The sequence below is a fragment of the Cydia strobilella genome, chromosome 1 (genome assembly GCF_947568885.1).
Source record: "Cydia strobilella chromosome 1, ilCydStro3.1, whole genome shotgun sequence".
NCBI classification, from domain to species: Eukaryota; Metazoa; Arthropoda; class Insecta; order Lepidoptera; family Tortricidae; genus Cydia; species Cydia strobilella.
In genome coordinates, this window is record NC_086041.1 from 16,000,367 (window position 1) to 16,028,114 (window position 27,748).

A 27,748-nucleotide genomic window follows, 5' to 3' on the forward strand; every position below is an offset into this window, starting at 1 on the left:
AGAAAAAACCGGCCAAGTGCGAGTCGGACTCGCCCACCGAGGGTTCCGTACTTTTTAGTGTTTGTTGTTGTAGCGGCAACATAATACATCATCTGTGAAAATTTCAACTGTCTAGCTATCACGGTTCGTGAGATACTGCCTGGTGACAGACAGACGGACAGCGGAGTCTTAGTAATAGGGTCCCGATTTTACCCTTTGGGTACGGAACCCTAAAAAGGATTATGCTGCCATACATGTAACTGTCAATACATGAATATGTCTTTCTCTTAACCCTGGTCCATGGAGACTATATAAAGGAGCCAAATCTCTATGTACGAAAAGTGTCCATCAAAAAACAGTAATTAGGCGGCGCCACCATACACCGAAATACTACTAAAAACAACTCATGTCCCAGAGCCTAACTAGCGCCACCGGAGAGATTAGGAACTATTATTTAAAGCTGAAAGCGGTCACTTTTGCAACAATTCTGCTTCTCCTTTCTATACCATCCATACCCTGGTCGCTCGGTTTCATGTCTATAACTACGTGTATATATACTATGTCTATTATTAAGTCAGAGGGTCTACCGCGAAAACCGAAATTCGCAAATTGCGGGGATCTTTCTCTTTTACTCCAATGAAGGCGTAATTAGAGTGACAGAGAAAGATGCCCGCAATTTGAACTTCGATTTTCGCGGTATAGCCCAGACACGGAATGTCACGGAATGTTTGTAAAATGTTTGTAAACTTCAGTCTCATGAATAATAGGAAAAAGAGAATTAAATATAAATTATACTCTAGCCCTATGAAATTTTAGGCATGAGAGCCAAATGACAAGAAGGAATCCTATCCACGAAATCTTGATTTACCGTATCATATCGCGGTCGCGTATCATGATTTTTAGTTTAGAAAGATGCGAAAAGATAGACAATAATTATGTCTTTTTTGCATCAAAACTAACGATCACAAAACATGCTGGTAGGTGATACGCGACCGAAATATAATACGCTAAAATTATACAAACGTGTCGCCTTTTTATAAGAAATAATTATGTGTAAGATTTCATATTCTGTGGGTATAGTCAGCATCAAATAGATAGTGACAGCCAGTGATTCATCTGAAGACGTCACATTTCCTGATTTCATTAAGCGTTCAGTCTTAGGCTGCCTGTCCACAGAAGCGGAGCGAGGTGGCGGAGCGATGAGCGAGGAAAAAATCCACCGACTGAATGGCATAAAATCTCTGCTCTGAAATTTTAATGAAATTCTATTGCTAGATATTTTCCCCGCTTACCGCTCCGCTTCAGTGGGCAGGCAACCTAACTTTTAGAACCATACTCTAGCGGCGTTTTAGCGCCGCAACAGGTCTCTAGTTATAATATAATGCCCTTTTACCAAGTTTCATGTTGTTCCTAGCTTAAACGAAAACTTGTACTACATATAAACTACATCGTCTTTTTTACCCCCTTAGGGGATGAATTGTTAAGAACGTTGATATAACTTTTTTTGTAATATTATATAATGCCTTTCTAAGAAGTTTCAAAGCATTTGTAATGGATTCAAATTTTCAACCCTTTTTTAACCCTTTTAGGGGATGAATATTTAAAAACGCTAAAATTACTTTTCTTGTATTCTAAAAATATGCCTTTATACAACAGACTGAAGTCCTGTACGCAAAAAAGGTTTGATCTCCATACAAACTTTCAACCTCTTTTTTACCACCTTGGGGGATAAATTTTCAAAAATGCTGAAATAAGTTTTCTTCCCTTTTAATTAAATATCTTTCTACATAATTTCAAGTACCTAGCTTAAAATAAAATGAGGACCCCTACAAATTTTCAACCCCTTTTTAACCACTTTACGGGATGGATTAATAAAAACGCTGAAATTACTTTTCTTGTTTTATTAGAATAATATGCCTTTAAACAAAGATTCAAGTCCCGCACTCAAATAAATGTTTGATCTCTATACAAACTTTCAACCCCCTTTTCACCACCTTGGAGTATTAATTTTCAAAAACGCTAAAATCACGTTTCTACTCTTTTAATGATATACCTTTTTACAAAGTTTCTGATTTCTAGCTTAAAATAAAATTTGAACCCTATACAAACTTTCAACCCCCTTTTCACCACTTTGGGGGATGAATTTTTAAGAACGCTGAAATTAGTTTTCTTGTTTTTTTTTAAATATAACACCTTTGTGAAAAGTTTCAAGTTCCTACCTTATAATAAAATTTGAACCCCAAGACAAACTTTCATCCCGTGTTTAACCCCCTCCCCTCCACTGTTTAAATTTCCAAAAACGTCGAAATATTTTTTTTGTAAGCGGCTATTATGCCTTTCGAAGAAGTTTCTAAGCATTAATATTTTGTAATGGTTTCAAACTTTCAACCCCTTTTTAACCCTTTTAGGTGATGAATTTTTAAAAACGCTGAAATTACTTTTCCTGTATAATATGCCTATATACAAAGTTTTAAGTCCCGCATTTGATAAAAATTTTGATCTCCATACAAACTTTGAACCCCTTTTTCACCACCTTAGGGGATGAATTTTCAAAAACGCTGAAAGCAGTTTTCTTGTTTTTTAATAATATATCTTTTACCCAAGGTTCGAATTCATAGCTTAAAATAAAACTTGAACCCCATACAAACTTTGGACCCCCATTTCATCCCTTTGGGGGATGAATTTTGAAAAACTCCTTCTTAGTGGACACTAACGTTATAAAAACTACCTATTGTAAAAAAAATCAGCTCTCTAGGTCCAACGGTTTGGGCTGGGCGTTGATTTAAGTGAGTCAGTCAGTCAGGACTTTTACGTTTATATATATATAGATGAGTGAGGATCACGGACACGGAGTTCGAAGGTGGTTAGATCAATGCGTTACCACCTATGCTGGAATAAATACCGTCTCAAGTGTTAGCGTGCTGAACGATGTGGTATGGTCGGAACATTTTCCTCTTATGATTGACTGTATGTGACTTGAGTCGATTTTTTTGCTCCCGAGTGTATATATAGATAGATAATAGGACTTTTAACTGCGCTTGGAAATAAAATTACAGCCGTTTGAAATTTACAGTTTTTTTTCGGTACACCCCTTACTTACTGTTACTGTCTAGAGCCTATTATGGCCTATTTCTTCTAAATGGTTAAACAAAAAAATTATTATGAAAAAAATATATATGAATCTTCATTTATTGTTCAACAATTATAACATTTCACTTTTTTCCTGAAATTTATAGTTTCGCCGTAATAAAAATAACACAACGGGCCATTTTGCGGTTAGTTTTGGTTATTTCTACTTAATAAATCAATGAGGGCTATCGTTTTTTTGCTCACCAGTTGGCGCCTCTGTTGATGGTTGTCCAAAAGACTAAAGAACAGCTGTCAGTCATTGAAGTGACAAGTGACATTTGACATTTCGAACTATGGAAAAGACCACCATCTACACTAGCGCCCCTAGCGGCGAATTCATACGCGTTAGCCCTTATTAAAATTATTTTTAAACTAGCAATAATGTTTAACAGCTGACGGTCTTTCTACCGCGATACAACCGGCCGACGATTTGTTTTATTAACAATATCATCTAAACTACCATCGGACAAAGTATATGAAATGGGATGCGATGAGTGAAAAGATTTTTCGTTTTACATGTTTATGTGACCAGCTGACGATCCACCGAGATACAACCGGCTGACCATTTTTTATTCACATTAGCATCTAAACTATCATCTGACAAAGTATCAAGCGGGAGGAGAGGACATTTTTTTTTGTGTATTTCGCTGCCTGCCATTCCTCAACCCACCAACGGAGCGGCAGCTGACGTCCACGGGGGTTCATTATTTAAAATAACACTTGCATGGTCTGGGCTATCAAAATCACTGCCAACTAAGTTTGGTCTAACTCTAAATAAGCTTATTGACTGAATTGAAAATAGGCCTATTGATATATGTCTTCAGTTTTTCACCCCTCTCTGTGACGTGATTCCTGATAAAGTTGTTAAATTAGTGTTTTTGGTTGCGTGAAAATATTGTGGTAACAGTTTAATGAAGAAAAAAAGAGGTATTTAAACATGTTACCACAGCTTATTTACATTCACGTACCGTATTACGTATAGTTAAGTGAGATAAATAAATGAATAATTAACCTATTGTTGTGTGAAACCAGGAGAACCAGGATAAATTGTAATAAGTTCTTGTAAATCGATTCACAAATAAATACGCATATACTTACGTTAATTATAAATACATGTACTCGTACAATGTTTGTAAACAAAATGATGCCGGTACTTTACTTACTACTTATGGTCATTTAACAAGATACCAGTTAGTTTGGACGTTCGTGCCAGGGACACCGTGTTTGTTTCAGGGACCGGCCCGCTATCCCTTATATAGGGTTTTGTATGGGTTTTGATAAGGCTTAACTTGCCATACCCTTTCCCCGATAAAACCCTTTTATTTTACTTTTAAAGCCCTTGTGTAAGCGCTAACCCATATGATTAAGTGATATTCAAATACCCTTACAAAACCCTTATCATCCACTCGCCAATACAAGCATGTTGCTTATAACGGTTAGCCTTATAAAAGAATACCTACGCTTTTAGCATTTATAAGCGTGCTAATTTAAACCATTTACCTTAATCAAAAAGCACACATTATTTTGCATCTGATAGCGAATGATAGTCTACTTTAATACTATATCATGTAGTCGGAATCGTCAGTATCTATTTTACTAGAGATTGTAAAAGGTTTCATATGTATAAATGTCAATCAATACTGGCCACATACAAAAGTTGGCTAAAATAATAAGTGGAAGTTTTATAAAAAGCGCTAAATTGTTAGGGTAGCCCTTTTAAAGGGCTAGTTTTATTGTTTGGTAAGTTTTTTGGTCAGGAATAGTCAAATGAATGGGCTGGCAGTTCGAATTGGTAAGTCTTTTTCTGGGTTAGCCATCTTAAAGGGACGCCCATTGAAAGGCTTTTATCGAGGAAAGGGTTTATGTCCGGTCCGCGGTTTGCTTACGTTTTAAAAAATAACGCATTTTCTCTGGCAAGCCAACTTTGTCCGTAGAAAAAGGCGCGAAATTAATCAATCCTTCGCGCCTAAATTTTTCAAATTTTTGTCGCCTTTTTCTACTGATAAAGCTGGCTTGCCAGACAGACGGCCAGACAGACAGACAGACTTGACAGACGGACAGACAGACGGACAGACAGACGGACGGACGGTCGGACAGCGGAGTCTTAGTAATAGGGTCCCTTTTTACCCTTTGGGTACGGAACCCTAAAAATGTCAAAAAACAGATACGAGTTTTTTTTTTTCAAGTAGTGACGATAAGCAGGTAGCTATAGGTAGGTACCTATACCTATACAATACATTGAAAGATTTGAAAGTGATGTACAGATTAGTCATCACAGTATAATAAGTGCCTTTGAAAGGTAGCTGTTATGTACCTACACATAACACATCACTAACTTCAATAAAATGGTGTATAACTCATGTGTGGTCTTCAAAAATGATATTGAGGTTTCTAATATCATTTTTTTCTAAACTGAATAGTTTGCGCGGGAGACACTTCCAAAGTGGTAAAATGAGTGTCCCCCCCCCCCCCCCCCCAAAAAAATATGATGTACAGTCAGCAATACTATTAGCTTAGCACCTTTGCATACAAATTTCTATGCAGGGGGGGGTACTTTTTCTCTGCAGCTGACTGTACATTACCATGCAAACTTCCACCAAAAATTGGTTTGAACAAGATCTAGTAAGAAGTTTTTTTTAATACGTCATAAATCGTAAACCGCAATTTACCTTTCATTCAATCAACTCAAACAAAAGATTAATAAAAAAACATTTAATTTCATAAACATATTTAAGTGGGGCTCCCATACAACAAACGTGATTTTATGCCGTTTTTTGTGTAATGGTACGGAACCCTTAGTGTGCGAGTCCGACTCTCACTTGGCCAGTTTTTTTTGTGTTTTTTACAAATATTTGTTCCCGAATTATGGATGTTTTTTATATCTGAATATGTATATTGTGGTCTAATACCCGTTGTGGTACAAGCTTGGCTTGGTTGGGGGTTAGGTTGCTCTGTATAAAGATTGCCCTACAATATTTGTTTATTTAAGAGGGGCGCCCAGCCGCCCATACACCACATTGTGAAAACAATGTAAAGTGTGTAACTGTGTTAAAACACTAATTCTCTTTTTGCAACTTTTCTTGTTTTTTGTACAATTATTAAATCTAAGTATTATTAAAATGGCTTCTAGTATGCTTTCTCAAAAAACATGACTTTTTAATAAAATAAATATTCACTTTTGTCTTGCAACTTCATATTAGTCATAAAAATGCAGAGTGTAGGTACTATAGCTCTCAGGACCTGAAATAAGAGACAAACACTGGTATTTTTTAGTGTCATGCATGACCTAATCTAATCTATGAAAGGAGAAAAAATATAGTAAGTAGAATGATCCAGACTCTTAAAATAAATATAATTTTTTTGACGGCGTGCACTCTTGAACTGGTTTACAATCCCAAGCTATAGAAATATAAAATAAGAATTTAACTAACCATAATTATGTGATATGATATACTTATATGAACTTACTGTAATCATTTAAACCTATAAATAATAAATTTTAAATAATAATTGTACCTACCCGACATAATTATCTTATACCTAATATTATAGTCATACTGATGTGTCTTGCTATGTAACTTAGATGTAAATAGTTGTAAATATGAAATACTGTATTTGACATGTAAAACTATGTTTTATAAAGGAATAAATGAATGAATGAATGAATAATCTAGTTAGATATGTGATAACTAATAATTTAGACATCTGTGTACATGCAAACTGATTTCAAAAACCGGCCAAGTGCGAGTCGGACTCGCGTTCCAAGGGTTCCGTACATTACACAGTTTAAACAATGTATTTTTTATGTGAAACGTGAGTGAAATATCTTTAAAAAACCCATAGGGGTCAGATCAAAAACTAAGTAATTAAGTCCGACTCACGCTTGACTGCACATTTCTAATAGGTTTTCCTGTGATGTATAGGTAAAGATATATTTTGCGTAGTTTCGGAGATAAAGGAATGGTCATTTTTTGCCTATTGTCTTGAATAACTTCTAAACTGTTTATCCTAAAATTATAAAAAAAATATATTTGAGATTCTCACAATGAGCTCTTTCATTTGACATGTAACACGATATAGTTTGAAAAACTTTATTTTTTAATTTTCTCATTTACCCCCCAAAAGTGGCCCCCATGTTTAAAATTCATTTGTTTACGTTACATGTCGGTCTTTGGGTCACAAACTTACATATGTATACCAAATTTCAACTTAATTGGTCCAGTAGTTTCGGAGAAAATAGGCTATGACAAACGGACAGACAGACATCCGTTTTTTTCCTTTTGAGGTTCGGAACCCTAAAAATACAACAATGAACTCATTTAAGGGTAGTTATGTCGTTGCAACTAAGTCAGTTAGTAATTTAGAGTTTTTTATTGCCAGGCGCTCACCACTAAGCAAATTAAAATAGATTCAACCTACAAATGTAACCTAAACTTAGTGTGAAAAAACGGCTTTTTTATTTATTTTTTATTTTTATTGCCAGGCCATGCAATCATCATCTTCCTCGCGTTATCCCGGCATTTTGCCACGGCTCATGGGAGCCTGGGGTCCGCTTGACAACTAATCCTAAGAATTGACATAGGCACTTGTTTTTACGAAAGCGATTGCCATCTGACCTTCCAACCCAGAGGGGGAAACTAGGCCTTGTTAGGATTAGTCCGGTTTCCTCACGATGTTTTCCTTCACCGAAAAGCGACTGGTATAAATATCAAATGATATTTCATACATAAGTTCCGAAAAACTCATTGGTACGAGCCGGGGGTTTGAACCCGCGACCTCCGGATTGAAAGTCGCACGCTCTTACCGCTAGGCCACCAGCGCTTCTGCCAGGCCATGCAATGAGATATAAAAATAAATAGGATAATGTCTTATTTACTTATATTGAATTAAAATCATGATTTACTACAGGAAAATATGTGGCATTAAGGGAAGAAAATTGCCTTTTTTTCAAAGCAGTTATGGGGTTTATACACATAGATATATGTACTAGTTTAAAATATTTAATTAAATGTATCATTGAATTTATGTGTTTGCATTTTATTTTTTATTTGCTTACAGTCAGCATTAAATAGCTGCAAAGCAGCAAAAGTGGCGAAATTTATCAGAACACATCTTTATTTCTGTGGCAACAAAGGTTTGGTTTGGTGTAATATATTTGGCCATGTTGGCCATCATTATGTATTTAATGCTGACCGTACATTTGCCACGAGTATTGATGTGCCATCGGTAATTTCCCAGAATTGCAAAATTTTCACATGGAATAACTATCGAAACTTCCGATCATTTTGTATGCAAAATTAAACTTTCCATTTCATTCCAATTTGTTTCTTTTTTGCAAAATATTCATTAAATTAGTGAGAAATCTGTAGCCATGAGTGCAATGCAATGGTGGGGCAGGTTTGATAAATGTGTAAATAATTTGATATTGTAAAACTAACAACTTTAATTTACCAAATAATTTATAAACTTGATAATGGAAATATTCAATGCAGTAAAATAAAACAAGATAGTATTACATTATGCCCATGGTAATTTTGGTAATAACAAAATTACTTGCCATGGGCAAGACTCAGGTGTATAAATAATGCACACATAATAAGTTTCATAAATGAGTGGATAACATAAGATGTATAAAATCACAATGCACCCAGGGCATATAGACAAAAACAACCTTACAACTTACATGAATTAAATGTGAATAGGTTATTCAAAATAAACATTAGCAAATGCTAATTCAAACAGCTATTGTAGCCTGCTAGTCTGCCACACCCACACCTTGTTTAGTGATTGATTAATTCCATTTATAGGTAGCAGTATTTTTAGACAGAGGCAATAAGGGTATCAATGGTATTAAGGGCACAGGATATCACTACATAATTTAAGCACATGAAATTTATGTTTATTCACATTCAACAACATGAATTCAACCAGAATGATTTGATAAGGGCAACAACATCAATATAATCGGTCATGATAAGGCCAATTACATCAAAATAATGGTTCAACACCTGATGGAAGCAACCACTTTCTAGTGCGCGGCCAGCTTTCGAGTTATTTATAGAACACTCCACCACAGCACACTACATCTACCAAAAGCTTCCAATGCAATTTCTACTACAAATAAAAGATCTAGATGCAGTAAGTGTGCCTAAGCCTCTAAAAACTACATGCCATAAAAGAAGTGCCATGAGCGTGACCGTGTCCTTGCATCCAAAGCAATTTAGGACAGGCATGCATCATTTACCTCCGATGTCGTCCATCGCACTTTAATACGATTTAAAATGCGTTGTCGACGCCACACTGCGCTCCTTGGCGGTCGCACTCGATAATCAGATCGCACATTTAATGAAATTCGACATATCACTGACCGCTACGCACTATTAACAGCGAAATGCAAAAAACTGTAATCTCGAACACACCACCTCACTGATGAAACTTTTCCGATTAAAACTATCGCACGCGATCGACCGCCACAATACCGATGCAAGCTAAAGACGTACCTCCATGAGCATCCTATAATAATAACTGTCTCTTCGTTTGTCCAAGGAACTAGTTATCAAGGTCTCGTCTCGAACGTAGCACGCACGGTTCCAAGAAATTAATCAGAGGTTATGTCTTGACAACTGACACTTTTAGTTCATTATCACAATAAAAACACTACAAAGTTCATAGGTAAGCCGATGAGACGCGAATACAATTGGAAACAACAGGTTGGGTTGGGTGGAAATATCACTTTAAACACCTTTACGAAGAAGGAAGAAGTGAGCGTCACGACAAAAATAATACTGGCGCGTTAGTGTGCGTGAGAAACTTGCATCAAATGTCACATCACTCACACCAGCACACCATGGAAGACTGTTTTTTTTTTTTTTTTTTTTTAACTGGAAGACTGATTTTTTTTTTTTTTTTTTTAACATTTATGGCCTGGATGCGAAGTATGGAAGACTGATTGAATGAAGCGTTTTTTGGATTGCAAACTACTGTTTGAGTTTCGCACAAATTTTCTTTGCAAATTGTACAAATTTTCTTTGCAAATTGTACAATCTCTTCAATTTAAGTCAGTAGAAAAAGGCGCGAACCTAATACAAAATTTATGTGGGAGATCGACGCTTCGATTCGAACCTACATTTTTTAACTTTTTCTACTAATAAAGCTAGCTTGCCAGAGTAGCTAGTAGTAGTAGTAGTTAAGCTCGCTCCAGACTACGCGGCGCGAAGCCGTGAGCGCGAGTGTGGAGTCGATTTCGCTGATTAGCGAAATAGACTCCACACTCGCGTTCGCGGTTTCGCGCCGCGATTTGCGCACGAGTGTGGAGGGCCCTTTATAAAAAATCTTATTACACATTTTTATTCTGGCAAACCAAATTTGTCAATAAAGCACCCCATTCAAACTCCTACATGGTAGTCCGCCTCGCCGTCCGCCTCATTATGTAGGATTGTGAATGGAATCGCGCGCGAACTACGTGGCTTCCTACCAAACCCAGGTAACGGCGTACCACACCATCGCACCGCACCAAGATCATTATGCGACGTACCCATAAGTAAGAGCGAAAAGAGATATCGCTTTCTCGCTCTTACTTATGGATGCGTCGCACAATGACCTTGGTGCGGTGCGACGGTGTGTTACGGCCCTAAGATGCCTAAATCCTACAAGCCCCGCCCACCGCTTGCAGTCCGTCGCGCAGGACTGTCATGTAGTGAATTGGACCGTGATTGTTAATGCAGGAGCACCGACCGACACGAGGGCGAGGGCCTACCGCGAAAAACGAAAAGCGTAATTTCTTTATCTGCCTCTCTATCACTAGGATATTCTAGTTTATCGCAAGAGCGATAGGGAGGCAGATAGCGAAATTTCGATTTTCGTCTTTCGTGGTAGGTCCTCTGGTAGGGGGACTGCAATATAGGAAGTGTGTGAGCTATATCCTACTCCGCATTGCTGCGAGGCGGACTGTAGGAGTGTGAATGGGGAGCTAAAATAAGATTTAAAAAACTACACACATCCCTTTCTTTTGGGTGCTAGTACTGCTAGTACTAGCGTCAAAGACAGTATTATTTTCTTTATGTTTGAAATAAGACAGTCCCTGGCCAAACTATACTACCCCTTCAGTTAAATATTGAGGCATTACATTACGTATTTAGCAGAGACATCTGTTGACGAAATCATAATTATGACGATATAATAATCATAAAGAGTTCCCTCGATTTATATGTTAAAAATGTATACGGAACCATAATAAAAATATACAAGTAAGGCAAACTAAAAAACGCCTCTTCATATGATGCAAATTTTCAGGCCATAAATGTAAAAAAAAAAAAAGATGCAAATTTTACGCATGCGCCTTATTTATATGACACTGCAAGAAACTTTTTTCATGTGCGCAAAAGAGAACACGAATATTTCACTTCACTCTTCTCTTTGACTATGGATGGTATAGAAAGGATGACAATCTGTATGGCAGAATTGTTACAAACGTGACCGCTTTCAGCTTTAAATAATAGTTCCTAATCTCTCCGGTGGCGCTAGTTAGGCTCTGGGACATGAGTATAATGAAATATGAACCATATAAGGCAACAAATAACCCGACCAAATTACGTAGGTTGTTTTTGGTAGTATTTCGGTGTATGGTGGCGCCGCCTAATTACTGTTTTTTGATGGACACTTTTCATACATAGAGATTTGGCTCCTTTATACAGTCTCCATGTCTTTGACTTTCTGTTTCCCGCCACTTTCCGGTCATTGAAGCTACTGGTGTCACTTCCGGTTCGAGCGCCATCTTGATAGTTAGCATCGTGATTAATTACTTAGTTTTTTGCTTATTAATATTGTTTAAAGTGTAATATCGATAGCTTATTATACAGTAACCTAATGTGGTAGTGTGCAGTGAATGGAGAATTAATTTTGAAGCGCGTTTAACCACCATCTTGGAGTCAACGGCCGGTAGTCCACGTGCTTCTTGTAAAGTCTAGCTATCGATTTACAAGAGCTAACAAATCACCGAACACTGTCTTGTACAACCGTACAATTTTTGTCGTTTTTAAACCTCTTAATACCTTGATACTGGCGAAATAGTCCCACTGGGCTGAAGCCATAATTTAAAAAAAAGAAGAAGAACTAATAAACAAACTAAAAATAAAACAAAGACTGCATGCAAATGTGATCTCTTAAATTAACTCCTGAAGTCCCAGGGGTTTAAATTTTCCAGTTAAAAAACTTAGAATTGAATTTTTAATTGTAATTTCGGAGGCTATATTGCGTCCGACCGTGGGGCTCGAGGGAAGAGTATAATTAAGATGAGTCACGTTTCTTGGCGTGGGCGTTTCATATTTCAGAAGGTTCAAGAAAGGATTCAGGAATGAGTCACCATGCGTGACGCATAATTTCAGGGGCTCTAAAGATGTACTGCGAAGGTAATAGACCACAGGCCAGGAACAGATTTCCATGGCCAATCGCCTCCCGGGCGAAAACTCGTATTGTGGTTAACGGCTATGTATGATGAACCCTATCGTGAACGTCGGCTGCCGCTCCGTTGGTGGGTTGAGGAATGGCAGCAAATAAAGTCTATATAATAAAATTTAGTTATCGCCTCCCGCTTGATACTTTGTCAGATGATAGTTTAGATCATAGATTAGTATATGTTATTACTGTAAGTTTAGATGCTATTGTGAATAAACAAAATCGTCAGCCGATTGTATCACTGTGGAAAGACCGTCAGCTGGTCACATGAACATGTAAAAAAGAAAATTATTTTCAGTCATCGGCGTCATCGCCTCCCGTTTGATACTTTGTCAGATGATAGTTTAGATATGGTTTAGAGTCAGCCTGTTGTATCGCGGTGGAAAGACCGTGTTACGCGTTTCGGTGGCTGCCATTCCTCAACCCACAAACGGAGCGGCAGCTGACTTTCACGAGGGTTCATCATACATAGCCGTTAAACGCTATACGAGTATTCGCCCGGGAGGCGATGACTGACTAAATTTGCGCCTGGTTCGCGGTCTATAAGGCAAACGACCCTTAAACCAATTAAATCCCAATACCGAAACGTAATTGAAATGCGGGTATATAAATATTATAAATTTAATAATGTGATGGTCAATTGAATCCTTGTACTTACTATTAAGTACTTATTATGTACTGTTACTGTAATAGAATTCTACTACTCAACTCAGGCGATTGGTAAAGTAACTAGTTGCGCAGTGTTTTTAGTACCTGGGTGATTAAACTTTTAAGTGTTCATCATCACACATACACAGTCCCTGGTCGATAATACAAATTTATATTAAAATAAGTTTGTTTTTATTCCGTTATATTCCTATTAATATTATCTAACAGTTTATTACAAAACATTTTATTTTGTTCTTTATCGGTTGTCCAAAACAAAAAGTTGGTTTTCAATAGTAGGACAGATTGTCCCCGTGCAATAGTGCACCATAAAACTTTGTATCACGAAAAAAATACTGTTGTGGAATTAATATTTATACACATCACATAATCATTTTTATAGATAAGTATTATCAATAAAACATACGTTTTAATTTGGTCCCTTTAATTAACCATACGCCATGCAGGTCAACTGGTCAACCATAAATTAGTTGTTTATATGAAATCGAAATATAGATGACGTAGTAAGATACTTGACAACAAGCTCAAATTTCTGGTAAACAGGTAGGCCTACCCGCCATTTTGATAACACGAAACTCGCGGCGTCAGTCGGTCGAGTACTGTAATACTGTTGGAGAGTGTGGGTGGCTTTATTGTATGCACTGGCACAAATAAGTACTTAACATATGTAAATTATATTGTACCAGATACTACTATACATATATACAGCTTACAATTATATATTATATGATTTATATGGCTAAAAATTAAGTGCAATTCCGTTGCCAGGGAGGTTTTGGGATTATACTGAGCATCTTTTACTATGCGACCATGAAATCGCGAATTTTTTTTAATCCGCCCATAGAAAATGGACCAGCCAAAATGTATGAAACAGCCAAATTTTTTTTCGCGATTTCGTAGTTGGTCCCATGGTAAAAGTTGCTCAGTATAATCCCAAAACCTCCCTGGCAACGGGAATGCAATTATTTTTTAGCCACCAAAAAAAAATGCTAAAAAATAAGTAAGGGTAAAATAAACACAAAAAATCTTTAATATTTATTATACGGCTCAGTTTTAGATAATTCTCACGGACAATAGAACTAGTCACTTGGACAGCGAAAGTGGTTGTCCGTAGGACATTTTGGTTGTCCCGTGGACAAAAACGATGTGATAAGATTTTTTATTGGGTATAAAACAAATTTAGTAGTAGTAGTTATTGCTTTCGATACATCATTAAATTTGTTTAATTTAGTACCCATAAGATTTTTGGTTTTAATATCCATTGGACAACGAAATATGTCTATGAGACAACAAAGTTGTCCCTAAATAGAAAACTCATATCATTATTTTTTTCTTTTTAAATTCAAGAACAGTTCATAATTTTTTAAAGATACAATAACACAATATAAAACAAAGCAGCAGGAGGAATTTTCTATTCACGCCACGGTTCGGAAATGTGGCAAAAGACGGTCTAAAACTAAGCTGGAAAGTGGGCAATAGCTGTAGCACCTGAACCACCACTACTATAATGTTTCATTGTTATCATTATCTGTCATTAGTGATGGTTCAGGTGCTACAGCAATGAGTATCATTTAAAACATAAAAATCAATGAAAAGGTCTTTTTTTGGCGCAACTTTTTCCTTCAAAAATAAAATTAGGTTATTTATAGGACCAATTATATATATACTTATTTCAAAAAAGGGAGTCAAAACCATTCAGTTCAATTTCTTAAGACAATTATGGCCTGGATGAGAGTCCTTTAAGCCAAGCATTCAGTTCACACTTAAGGCGTGTTTTACTTTTGTAGCTACTTTTAGCAAAAACGCTTCTAAGTTTAGTCGGTTTGAAGCAAACATCAGAAAAACGTCTCTTAAAAGTGATAAAAAACCAGGCCATAAATGTTTAATAAAATAAAAAAAGTGTTTTAATAAAAACGGCGGGATCGGAAAATATAGTTGCTCAAACCAATTTGTCAGTCAGTAACAACCAGGAATAGTTATTTGTTATACAAGGGTGCAAAGTTGTATTTTACCCGCGAGTGTTTCAACACACGAGTAGTAAAATACATTTGCACCCGTGTGTAACACAAAACTTTTCACCTCACTATAGCGAGGAAAGTGCAACATCCACAGGCGTTAGATCACACTTTATCACTGGAATCACTCATCTTTTACAATATTATAACAAAAACTCTGGAAATTCTGTATTTTTACGTGAGAAGTTCTTCTTCTTCTTCTTTTAAAATTATGGCTTCAGCCCAGTGGGACTATATCGTCAGTATCAAGGTATTAAGAGGTTTAAAAACGACAAAAATTGTACGGTTGTACAAGACAGTGTACGGTGATTTGTTAGCTCTTGTAAATCGATAGCTAGACTTTACAAGAAGCACGTGGACTACCGGCCGTTGACTCCAAGATGGTGGTTAAACGCGCTTCAAAATTAATTCTCCATTCACTGCACACTACCACATTAGTTTACTGTATAATAAGCTATCGATATTACACTTTAAACAATATTAATGAGCAAAAAACAAAGTAATTAATCCCGATGCTAACTATCAAGATGGCGCTCGAACCGGAAGTCACGTGAGAAGTTATTAATTAAAAAATTTGTTGACAATGTTGACATTTCTGACGTATGAAATGTCAATGATGCGTTTTGAAATTGCATCGACTCAACTTGTGCGTTCAGAATTATATTTAACATCATTATTAAAAACAAACGTTTCTTATGGAACTTTAAGGTTTATGACATAAAATCGTTAAATAAAGCTAAATTTGGTATTTTTTATTAGATTCTAAAACCATTTATTTAATGATAATTAATATCGACCGAACCATTATTATGAGCGTTTTACGTTTTGTTATCTGTCAAGCTACTTAAACACGCTCCATCCAAGGTTAAATTACTTTCCCCACTAGTGGATAAAATGCGTTTTTCCCCGCTTGTTTTAAAGGATAAAAGACAACTTTCCGAGCTAGTGAGGGGAAAAATTATACTCATCCCTTTCTTTTGGGCGCTAGTACTAGTGTAAGTCAAAGATAGTATGATTCTCTCTGTCTATGTTTGAAATGAGACAGTCCTTTGACAAACTATACTTACTGAATTGGATAGTGTAAATTGTGTTTGACAAAAAAATAGAAGAATCACGTATCTACGCTATAAAAATGTGTTCTTCTAGTGAAGAAATATATTTGTCCTCACTCCAATATAAATATTAATTTCTATCAAAGTACTTATAGTTATGCAAATGTTTATTTATTTCCTCGCCGTACTCGTGAAAAGCACTATGTAATGACTTGGCCGGAAACGTTAAAGATGAACTCGTATTATTTGAGGGCCTCCACTAACGTGTCGGCCCTCAAACTCACTCGTCTATCTTTGAGCGGCTTTCTGGCCTCTCCTACAATTTACTATACATTACTATAACAAAATATATACCAAGGCCACAAAATTTTGATAGGTATTTTTAATTTTTAGCTTTAGTTATTATAATTGTAGTTAGTTTTAGTTTTAATATTTATTTTATAATTTTATCAAATGAATGAGTTACATTACTATAACTATTTCGTGTTTTAATTCAAAAGTTCCGATTCTGTGAAATAAGAGTTGTCCAGGAGACATTTTTAGGGGAAATATTATGCAATTTTGTGAGATATTATATGCCATGTATAAAGATAAAAAATTAGACTGCATTGTTTAATGAATGTAAGTAAAATAATTGTTTCAACAATAATTGATGTCTAGTTTGTTTAAAAATACTTTTGGATAGTGGTCCAGGGGACAGGGCAGATTTGGTCTGGTGAATTTTTGTTAGTCAAATTCACTAAATTCTTAAAGAAACAGCTCTGCTTTATACATAATCATAAACAAGAGGATCAGACCTTTTAAATAAAATATATAAATATGGACAATAAGAAAAGAAAAACAAAAACATAATTTCATCATTGATTTACCCACGTTCTACCTAATTAAAAGGTTGTTCAGCCATGGGATTGCTAGTGGCTCTGCTGTGAGCTGTAGACCTCGCGAAATATACCTATTGTTCCGCCGTTTAGAATAATTTAGAAAATTAAAACGACGTAATAGATGTCATATATTCAAGAAAAAGTGACGAAGCCCTCCAGTGGTCAAGGCCGGATTCGAACCGGCGTCTTTGGCTATCGCGGCTAACGCCATGAACCCCTAGGCCACCTCGCCACCGCCTAGGCGAGGTGGCCTAATAACTTTGATCCCTCCTAGCAGTCCTAGCAAGGACGAAAAGTGCCACTTTGGTCCCTCTTACCAGGGAAGATATAGCGCTTTTCCGAATAGGTGATGCGAAAAGTAAATTACGCTGTCTGTGTTTCTTTCTCACAAAAAAAATAGAAAGAGTAGCAGATCGATTACAAAGAAATCGAAAATGTGTAATCTGCCTGTCTATCGCTTTTTTATATTCGAGGGACAGAAAGACAGATAACGAATTTTTCATTTTCAGGTTCCGCGCCTGTGGCCTACCCTCAGGTTACATTCAGGCCTATAGAGTTAGACCAAGATAACTCTGCAACGATTTTGACTGCACAGACTGTGCTTGTTATGTATACGTCATAATTTCAAAGAAGTTTGACGTTTAAAATAACACATCTATCAAAATCGCTGCAGATTTCTTGGTCTAACTATAAAAAATAAATGTGCTATGCAAGTTCAACGAGGGCCTCACCTGGCGCCCGACTACTTGGCGCGCTGTCGCGTCAGTTCGAACTTTCGCGTGTGGCGCCTTTCCCACCATTTCCACCCCTTACAAGAGGTGCATAACATATCACCTAATTACTTTTTATACTTGGCTTTCGGTTAAATAGATACTTACATTTAAAAAAATAGGTTAAAAATAATCGGAAGGATAATTTATACTATCCTACAAAATCCTCAGGCAAAGCAATTCCAACGTCTATGGATGATTTTTCTCCTTAGTGGGAGAACATTGCTACGGGCTACGGCGTAGCATCTGTAACCCGAGCCGTCGAGCATTTACGCCTACGACTACGAGCTTTGAAATATCAAAAATCCCTACTATTTTTACTACTAAGTATAAGTATACATATATTTGTAACAATATTGCTTGTTCTTTTGATCGTGTTTATTTTGTAGCGTTAGTAAAATGGACCGCCATAAGTAAAAACGGCCGTACATTACACAATTTTAAACAATGTATTTTTTATGTGAAGCGTGAGTGAAATGTCTTTAACCCCCTGACGACCGGGTTTCAAAACTTGCTAGCTTAAATTTAACTCTGTCAAGGTGACAAAGAATCAAAAGTTAGTTGGGGCATATGTACTACGTGAAGGACGCCAGTCGTCAGGAAGTTAAAAAACCCGTAGGGCTCGGTTATAATAAATAGGTTTTAAGGGGGGGGGGGGGGGGGGGTGAATGGTCATTTGCCTATTTTCTTGAATAACTTCTAAACTGTTTATCCTAAAATTATATAAAATATATATTTGAGATTCTCACAATTAGCTCCTTTATTTGATATGTAACACAATATAGTTTGAAAAAAAAAAATATTTTTAATTTTCTCTAATTTTCTCATTTACTGGGGGTATGTTTAAAATTCATTTGTTTACGTTACATGCCCGGCTTTGGGTCACAAACTTACATATGTGCATCAAATTTCAAATTAATTGTTCTAGTTACTAGTAGTTTTGGAGAAAATAAGCTGTAACAGACAGACAGACGCACTTGTGATCCTATAAGGGTTCCGTTGTTTCCTATTGACGTAATGCTTGTTACGATAGGGTCGATAGGTATCACAGCACAGCAACCCCACTGCTAATAAAATTACGCAATGAATTCACCTATTTTTACCCTTGCATTACTCCCCTTTATTAAATAATTACTTAGAGAGGTATTATGTTCTTTCTTTTGTGAGTCATACCAGAACTACCGCAGTACCTTCGATTGCTACGAGTAGTTGTGCCTTGTTTGAATCTTATCTGCAATTTGAACATCATTGTTTGTTTGTTTAATTTTCTTTTATTTCAAGAAATCAAATCAAGTCGGAAAATCAATTGGACTACTACTCGTTCTATTTTGGTGTAGTGTAGTAGTATAATCAGAAAATGTTAACTAATAAAATAATAAACAGTGCTTTTTACAGGTTGTTAATGAAGCCTAGAAATAAGTATAAAATTTTCTTCCTGGATTTTCTATTAAATATATATCGTCCACAAATAACAAGTGGCCGCGTGGTTGAAAACTTTCATAGATTAGAGTTCTTATAAGAGAGGTGTTATAGGTATTCTTATACCTTTAAACGAGCAATTCTTGTATACAGGGTGGAAATAGATTTTGGGTCAGTGAGGGCAGCTACCAGATCCCGTGTTGCTAGGCGAAAATGGTCTTAGGAGACCTTCCTTCGATTTCAAATTAATGAAAAATGGCATTTACAGATTTTGGAAAAAAACTACAGGATGCGAGAAAATGGTCATTATTGACAAACTGTTTTTTTTTATGCCAATCGATCCCATTCCTGTCCAGGATCAAAAGCTTGTATGGGCCCAAAAAGAAATTTCCGGCTAGAAAAGCCATAAATCGAGAAAAACTTTAATCATACAATTTGTATGAAAATGAAAAAAGTTTTTTACATGTATTTTTTTATGTCAATCGATTCCATTTCTATCCAGTATCAATCCTTGGGGTCAACTTTCGGTAATGTACAAAAAAGCCAGAAATTAGAGAAAACTGTTTTCATACATTTACAACTCTAACCTTTCTTGATTCAACGTCATTTTTATAACACTTTACAAACGCTCGCATAATACCCCGCTCGATTTTTTTAAATTTAAGGTGCTAATTGGCTTCAAGCTTTCCAAGCATTGCTGTTTGTTGTTAAAAATTTAATCAAACCAAGAGAAATAACTTAAAATTCCCTTTTATTGTTATTTAAAATTTTAGTACTGTAGTGTTTTCATACAGTCATTCAGCATAGGAGGACGAATTAGGGTGACAGATAAATGAGAATAAAGTTTTACTTTTTCTCCATAGTAAATGTATGAAAACAGTTTTCTTTAATTTCTGGCTTTTATATACATTACCGAAAGTTGACCCCAAAGAAACTATTGATACTATATAGAAATGGAATCGATTGACATAAAAAAAATACATGTAAAAAAAACTTTTTTCATTTTCATACAAATTGTATAGGGAAAGTTTTTCTCGATTTATGGCTTTTCTAGCCGGAAATTTCTTTTTGGTCGCATACAAGCTTTTGATCCTGGACAGGAATGGGATCGATTGGCATCAAAAAAAAAGTTTGTCAAAAATGACCATTTTCTCGCACCCTGTATGTTTTTTCCAAAATCTGTAAACGCCAATCTTCATTGATTTGAAATCGAAGGAAGGTCTCCTAAGACCATTTTCGCCTAGCAACACGGGATCTGCTGCTGCTCTCACTGACCCAAAATTTATTTCCACTTTGTATATATATATATATATATTTCGGGGATCTCGGAAACAGCTTAACGATTTTGATAAAATTAGCTATATGGCGGTTTGGGGGGGCGAAAAATCGATCTAGCTAGGTCTTCTCTGGGAAAACGCGCATTTTTGAGTTTTTATATGTTTTCCGAGCAAAGCTCGGTCTCCCAGATATTTCATATTAATATGGCTAATTTTCTAATATGTAGGCCTATGTACAGATGTAGTGCATAATCCTTTGCCATCGTATTTTCACGGAAACGCACGAACGTGCTATGCTATTTTTAGTCAGTCTCATTACAAACCGTACTGAGGTTGACTGAAGTAGCAATGACAAATACGAACGTGTCCGAGAAATACTATGGCAAAGTATTATTATGCGCTACATCTGGACAATATATGCGGTCCCGCGCGGTAATGAACTAGACAAAAAAGGTAGAGTACCTACCTAAATAGGTGGTAGATACTGGAACTTGATTATGAATGAGTGCCGTTTTAGGCATCCCTAGAGAAAAAGGATACACCTATAGAACTTCTAGCTTCTCAATAATGTTAACAACTCGGACGTAAAAACTAAAATAAACCATTTTACGCCAAACAAACCCTCAGGTAAGCACTAGTTTCGCAAGCACGTGTAGGTACTAACAGCGGAACGAAACTGACTATTATGAGGCTTTGCTTAGTTGCAATAAGGTCTACTGAAGGTCAATAACAGTGTGGAATGATATTTCGGCGACGCACTGACGTGCCCTCGCCCGTCCCCGTTACCGGCGCCACACGCGAGGACCACTCATTACTCGGGGTTAGCAGTGGGCATGTCATGGCAAGGGCTGCTAAAGTATAGGGGGGTTTATGGGGTCATTGTAACGTATATTGCTGGAATTGAAATTAAAGCTAACTTTTCCATTCGGTTTAAACATAGTATTTATGCACTTTCTGGCTGCTTGTCAATCTAATTCGCATTAATGGAGGACCCTCGTCAGCAGCGGCAAGCAGGACAACAGGCCTCTAGTACATCTACCTCGCGAGTTGAGTCGCATGGGAGATAAACTACCCGTTCTATTTAGTATGTATTGTATTGTATGACAGAGATTGATCATGGTGTCTCGTGCTCTATATGCTCGTGCTAGTATAGCCTTAAGCCTTGAGTTGTAGCTATGCTAGTGGTTAGATTTTGCCGTGATTTTAAAGCTCGGAGGTGCAAATCTTATTGGGATTTATCTAAGCGAACCTTTTTGGGCTAACCAAAAAAGAAAATGATTCCAAGTTCAAAAACAGCAATTCGAATCACGTAGCTAACCTGTCAATTTGTCAATAGACATAACTCAAACTTACATTTTGCTACAGACTCACTGCGAATTTTTACTCAAAACATTAAACAATACTGCAAATATTTACAGTTTTACGAATTATTATCACTGCGTGTGGCTGAAACTTTAGTGTGTTGAAATGCAGAGTCCTAAGCTGGATACACCGGCCCCGGTGAGCCGGTCCGGTGCCGGGGACATTTCCGAGCGAGAACTGTCCAGGGAACGGAGCACCATGCAGACTACACCGCCTGCGTAAGTGGTTAGCTTAAGGATTTTTCATTTTCGAGAAATATTTCATTTCTCGTCTCACTTATCATCAATTAGGCGCTAGCTCACGTACCACTACGTATACCTTCCTAAACAATACACGCTATATACCTATAATTCAGGTAGGTAGTTATTTTCAAAGATGACTATATTCCATTGTAGACGTCACCAGCGCGCTCTGCACAAGAACAAACTGTTTTCGGTCCCGGTGAACAAGTTCACGACCCGTTGCCAGCGCCAGAGCCCCAACCTGGCGCGTATTCGCAGCTGCCTCGAGGAGCTTCGCTCTACGCCCGCGAGGCCCGTCAAAATCGGACCCAAAGCGGTCTCTATGGAGGACTTGACGCCTACGAAGAGGATAAAGCGAGAGAGGTAATTAGGCGTCATTAGTTGCCTTACTTATTCCACGCATTTTTACTGGATACCTTAAAACCAGATAGTTTAATAATCGTCAAGTCTTCAAAACCTGTCAGGTAGGTAGCGTTAACGTTTAAAGCCATTTGCATTTGCTTCAAATCAAAGATTTCAAAAGTAAAGATAGGATGTTATATGAATGTAAAACACCGAGCGCGAACGAACATGCGCACCAACGAAATGTGCACAATCGCCATTTGCGCAACAATTTTCTGGCACACTTCGTAATGCTTCCTGTAAAGCCCGCCTTTACGAAGTAATATAATATATAAGTCAAGTGCTTCAAATATAATGAATAAATCAGATGTAAAATAATAAAAATTACTTAAATTACATTTTTGTTACGCCTGGCATTCCCCTATAAATTATAGAAATGAAATGAAAAATGCTTTATTGGCACAAAAAGTAGGTACAGAATATAAACTAACCTAATTTAAATAAACTATTCTAATAATATAAAATATACCTTATAAATGTTTAATATATAGGGCTTCCATTTGTAGGACTAACGTTGCGTGCTAGTATTTATAATTTAGGAAGGGTTACGTATAACTAGGGTGCCTTTTCGGGGTCAGGTGTGTATTTATGTAGGTAAGCAAACTGATATTTAATAGTAGCTATGTTAGGTTAGGATTTAGTGATATGACAGAATTATTTACATTAGGTACATTATTTAATATAAGACTATAATTATACATACACGATTAGAGTTTATATATTACCAAAGATAGATATAACTCCGTAAATATTACGGATTACGGAGCGGGAAACTGTACAAAAGTCAAAAAACTCGAAACTTGTGTTCCTCACATCCCCTCCCTTTTTATTCAGCACTAGCAAAGAGATCTCAAAGTATCCCCTGGGGGGAGCGGAGGAGCAGGCCGCGGCCAGGATCGGCCGCTTCATGCTGGTGTGCGCGTGGCGACGGCGGCGCGACGAAGTCCGGTGCCTTCGCAAGACGCTGGAATTCCAGGTTTGTTGCTAGTGAAACTGGATTTAACAACGGAATTTGGAAGTATTAAAATAAAGATATGAATAAATAAAAAGTGGTGCAAAAGATCTAATAATTTGGTTCTCGTTATACTTATTTCTACATATCTAAGAATCAACATCTGAATCTGTCCAACTGTTTGATTAGGTACTGCGATGCCACGGACAGATATTATAACATTATATTGCATTGCAAAAGAAACCTGCTAAATTTCATACCGTTTAAGCACGCTTGCTAATTTATCCACCAATTTCAGATTTCATGTTCCGAACGGCTCCGGATCCAAGTGCATGCATTAAAGAGCCTCCTTGACTCTGATAATGGCAAGGTCCGTCTCGCTATGCGCGAGCTTGAGCGGCTCAAGCAGCTACTAAGGGATAAAGAGGCGGAAAAAAGCGTTTTAGAGAAAGTAAGTCAATTAGGGAGTAATGCTACATAGCTATCAGAAAAGACAAGGGAGTAATGAATTAACGAATGAGTGAATCTTATTGAAGTGTACGATATTTAAGCCAAATATCTTGAAGAAACCCTTTGGTTAATTCTTTGAATGTCTTGTCTATGATTACTTACTATTTCAAAATGCCAAACCATGACATAACTTGTAGATCGTGTGCGTGGCCTCAAAGTGAGCCAAAAAACTATAAAAAACCGGCCAAGTGCGAGTCGGACTCGCGCACGAAGGGTTCCGTACCATTACGGAAAAAAAGAGTAAAAAAATCACGTTTGTTGTATGGGAGCCCCATTTAAATATTTATATTATTCTGTTTTTAGTATTTGTTGTTAGAGCGGCAACAGAAATACATCATATGTGAAAATTTCAACTGTCTAGCTATCACGGTTCATGAGATACAGCCTGGTGACAGTGAAAGATAGACAGACGGACAGACGGACGGACAGACGGACAGCGGAGTCTTAGTAATAGGGTCCTGTTTTTACCCTATGGGTACGGAACCCTAAAAACTATAAATATGGTATTGTAAATCCTTACATACTTTAATAGCAATTCCTCTGCTAAGTGGTCAAATGCTTGTTTTTTTTTTCAGGAGAAGAACGCATTGGAAAGAGATTTGAGTAACGCGGAAGATCGGGCGTCGGAGATGAGCATCGGTGAGTACATAATGAAGAAACTTGACACCGGGTATCACTTGTAACCTATTTGTATTTCAGCCGTGATGTTTGTTAAGTATGATGCTTCTCACACTCGCACAAGCTGGTTTCCTATTAGGTAATCCTTTAACTCCCACCGATGCGATATTGCCGATATTGAGTCAACAGAAAAAAATCTCGCGTCCCACCGACGGGATATCGGGTCACTTTGAAAGTATACAGGGTGCCCTTAGCCATTGGACACTGCCGAAATGTACATGTGTATTAGGGTATTTAGAATCAGTATACAAAGTATCATAACAACCGGTGTAGCGGTTACGAAGAAATTAACAAATTACGATTTTTTATTTTAGAGCAGCCTGTATGTGTTAATAGCTCCTGAGGTAATAAACAGTATGAAACCTTCTTCGACCTTATTGATTATCTTTTTTATTTATGACATTAATTAGATTCTGACTTTTAACAAATGTCAGCATTGCCGCACATTTTCGAACAAATTGTCAAAAACACTGCCAATGATTAATACAGTATGTTTCTTTTTGTTGTCGATCATTGGAATTATTTTTTGTTTGAAAATTATTATTTGTTATTTTTTGTACTAATTAAAAAAATATTAACGTTAGAGCATTCCTGAGAAGTAACCCTACGTGGGATTTCAGGGTTTGTCCAAAGGCTAAGGTCATCCTGTAGAACGTACGTATCTATCTGAAGATAGAAATGCCACGTATTTTAAGTAGGTTTTTGTATTGCTCTGCCCTTGATCCATTTAGCTGGCTACAGCGTACACCCCCGCTACTTCTGTGCCTGATGTCTCTCTTACTTCTGTACTGTAAATTGATCGCAACTTTCACAGGATGGCGTAACTGCCGCAACGAGGTGGAAGGCGTCAGAGCCGCGGCAGCGGTGAGCGAGCACGCACTGTCGTTGGAACGCGCTGCCAGCGCAGAGGCACGCTCTCAGCGTGATCGAGCCTACACCCGGGTTAGTGACGAAAAGTATTGCCACCTCTATAACTCGGCTCGTTCGAGCCGCGTCATGCAGTGGTCAGCGAACGCGCACTAACGTTGGAACGCGCTACCAGTGCAGTAGCACGCTCTCAGCGTGATCGAGCCTACACCCGGGGTGACCCGGGTTAGTGTCGAAAAGTATTGTCACCTCTATAACTCAGCCCGTCCGAGCCGTGGCAGCGGTGAGCGAGCACGCACTGTCGTTGGAACGCGCTGCCAGCGCAGAGGCACGCTATTAAAATAAGCGTAATGCTCCAGACTTGTTATTTCACCTTTTGAATATCTTTCTATTTCTACATATTGTACAAATTTATTAGCTAGTGTAAAGTTGTTGTTTGCCACGATCTACGATGGCGAAAGCTGAGCAAGGGTAACATCTCAAAATTAAATCATAAGCGTTGGTTTTGGTACCTACTCTACTTGTGGTTCAAAGTGGATTCTTCGGCGTAGCGGAGGTAAAGGCACAAGGGGTAAACAACTTGCCGAGAGAAATACAATTTGTCACGTCATAACCGCGAGAAACACATTAAGTACCTATCTGACTATAGGTACATTGAAGCTTTTTCTTGCTATTTTCTCTAAATATTATTTTTACCCCTTTGTAGTGTATGCTACGCCTTACTCTCACTCGACGAACACCCTAACGGTAGCTTTTTTTACATAAATAACAAGTAACAAATTCAACCTCTATGTCCTTCACTTTTCAGCTGTCTCACCTGGAAACAGACTTGTCACAGCATGAGGCACTGCTGGCGGCGGCCGAGGCCGAGGCGGCTGCGCTCCGACGCGAGGCCGACGAGAAGCAGGCCCTACTGCAGCTCACCAGCGAGCAGCTGAAGCTGGAGAAGGAGTGAGTATACACTGTTCAAAACTACAGTGCATACTTTAACAACACTGTGAACCTATTCTCATTTCTGATTGAATGTGTTAGGTGTTTGGGGCACTTAACAGAATATACCCATAAAATAAATACTTTTTTAAATATACTTTTTTAAATACTTTTTCATATATTTTTAATTCAGTACCTATACACAATATACCTAATCCATTAATATTTTTCACCACACCCAGCTCGTAAAGGCACTGTTTGTATTTCAAAATCTGATGAGAAAGTTGCATTTTATCCACATGTCCGACAGTGGTAGAGAGCGCTGCGCACGCGATTGCTCGGCACTAGCGGCACGCGTAACGTTAGCCGCGGACGAGACAAGCGAGCTGCGGGGAGTCGTGAGCGAGCTACGCGCAGAGCTGGCCCGCCTCGACGCAGAGCTGCGCGTCACGCGCGAGCAGCTGGCGTGGTGGCCTCGCCCTCTAACTAGGTAAGTATATTGTGACTTTGTCTTGATGGATCCAACTGAGGTCCCTGCTTTTGCGATCTTTGTTCACTGTCGCGTCTGTCGATCGAACCTACTATTAATTTTATTGAATATCAGTCCGTACCCCCTAGTGAAATGATGCACGACAATAAGTTTCTGACGAATAATTTGTATATCTGGACAGGATGATGGGCGCCGCGCGCTCCCTGCTGCGCTACCCACTGTCCGTGCCCGAAGCCATCGTGTGGGCGCTGGTGCCCGCGCGGCACGGCTGCTGACCTTGCTCACTTCTGTCCAAGACCGTCCCTTTATCGGTCGTAGCGTAGCAGTAGCAGTCCCCAAGCGGACGACGACTCCAAAATCTGCTGATTATTGCTGCTACTGTTGTAGGGTAGACCGAGTAGATCGGAACACCGGGCGAATAGACTAAAACAATTGTTGATATTAAAAACATTGCCTATGATAAGAATTTAGTGCGCTCATGTCAATGCATGTTTACGCGAATTTTTTATCTTGATTTGGTTCGACTGGGTCTACCCTAAGTTTAGATTATACAAATGTTATATATTATATAGAACCTACATTTTTATACGCCTTTTAGCTAAAAACTGAGGAAAATTGTCAATGACGAGAAAGGTGAGTAGGAACATGTATTATTTATTACTAAATGTTAATTA

General features: G+C 37.6%; 2 protein-coding genes across 6 annotated transcripts in view; one reads left to right on the forward strand and one right to left on the reverse strand.

Annotated features, from left to right (window-relative positions):
• The window catches only part of LOC134745782 (embryonic polarity protein dorsal), a 72,602-nt gene extending 62,664 nt beyond the window's left edge, over positions 1–9,938 (reverse strand). For 4 of the 5 annotated variants that reach the window (XM_063679901.1, XM_063679894.1, XM_063679886.1 and 1 more), the window contains exon 1: positions 9,353–9,602. In XM_063679901.1, the coding sequence (XP_063535971.1) occupies positions 9,353–9,368 (16 nt within the window). In that variant the 5' untranslated portion in view covers positions 9,369–9,602. The other variant, XM_063679879.1, reaches the window with a different exon arrangement.
• A 12,044-nt stretch (positions 9,939–21,982) lies between these two features.
• On the forward strand, positions 21,983–27,390 carry LOC134747202 (ELKS/Rab6-interacting/CAST family member 1-like). The gene is made up of 9 exons (XM_063681804.1): positions 21,983–22,221; positions 22,399–22,608; positions 23,482–23,623; positions 23,898–24,050; positions 24,685–24,748; positions 25,602–25,729; positions 26,463–26,605; positions 26,895–27,074; positions 27,256–27,390. Exons 1-9 carry the CDS (start codon positions 22,109–22,111, stop codon positions 27,347–27,349), a joined length of 1,227 nt encoding a protein of 408 aa, XP_063537874.1. The 5' UTR covers positions 21,983–22,108; the 3' UTR covers positions 27,350–27,390.
• Positions 27,391–27,748: the final 358 nt, after the last annotated feature.

Bases quoted from the DNA above. Each gene is read 5' to 3' on its own strand.
- LOC134747202 (XM_063681804.1), top strand. From the start codon at position 22,109: ATGCAGAGTCCTAAGCTGGATACACCGGCCCCGGTGAGCCGGTCCGGT. The intron at 23,624-23,897 runs GTTTGTTGCTAG...CACCAATTTCAG, and splicing joins GCAAGACGCTGGAATTCCAG to ATTTCATGTTCCGAACGGCT. The intron at 26,606-26,894 runs GTGAGTATACAC...CATGTCCGACAG, and splicing joins CAGCTGAAGCTGGAGAAGGA to TGGTAGAGAGCGCTGCGCAC.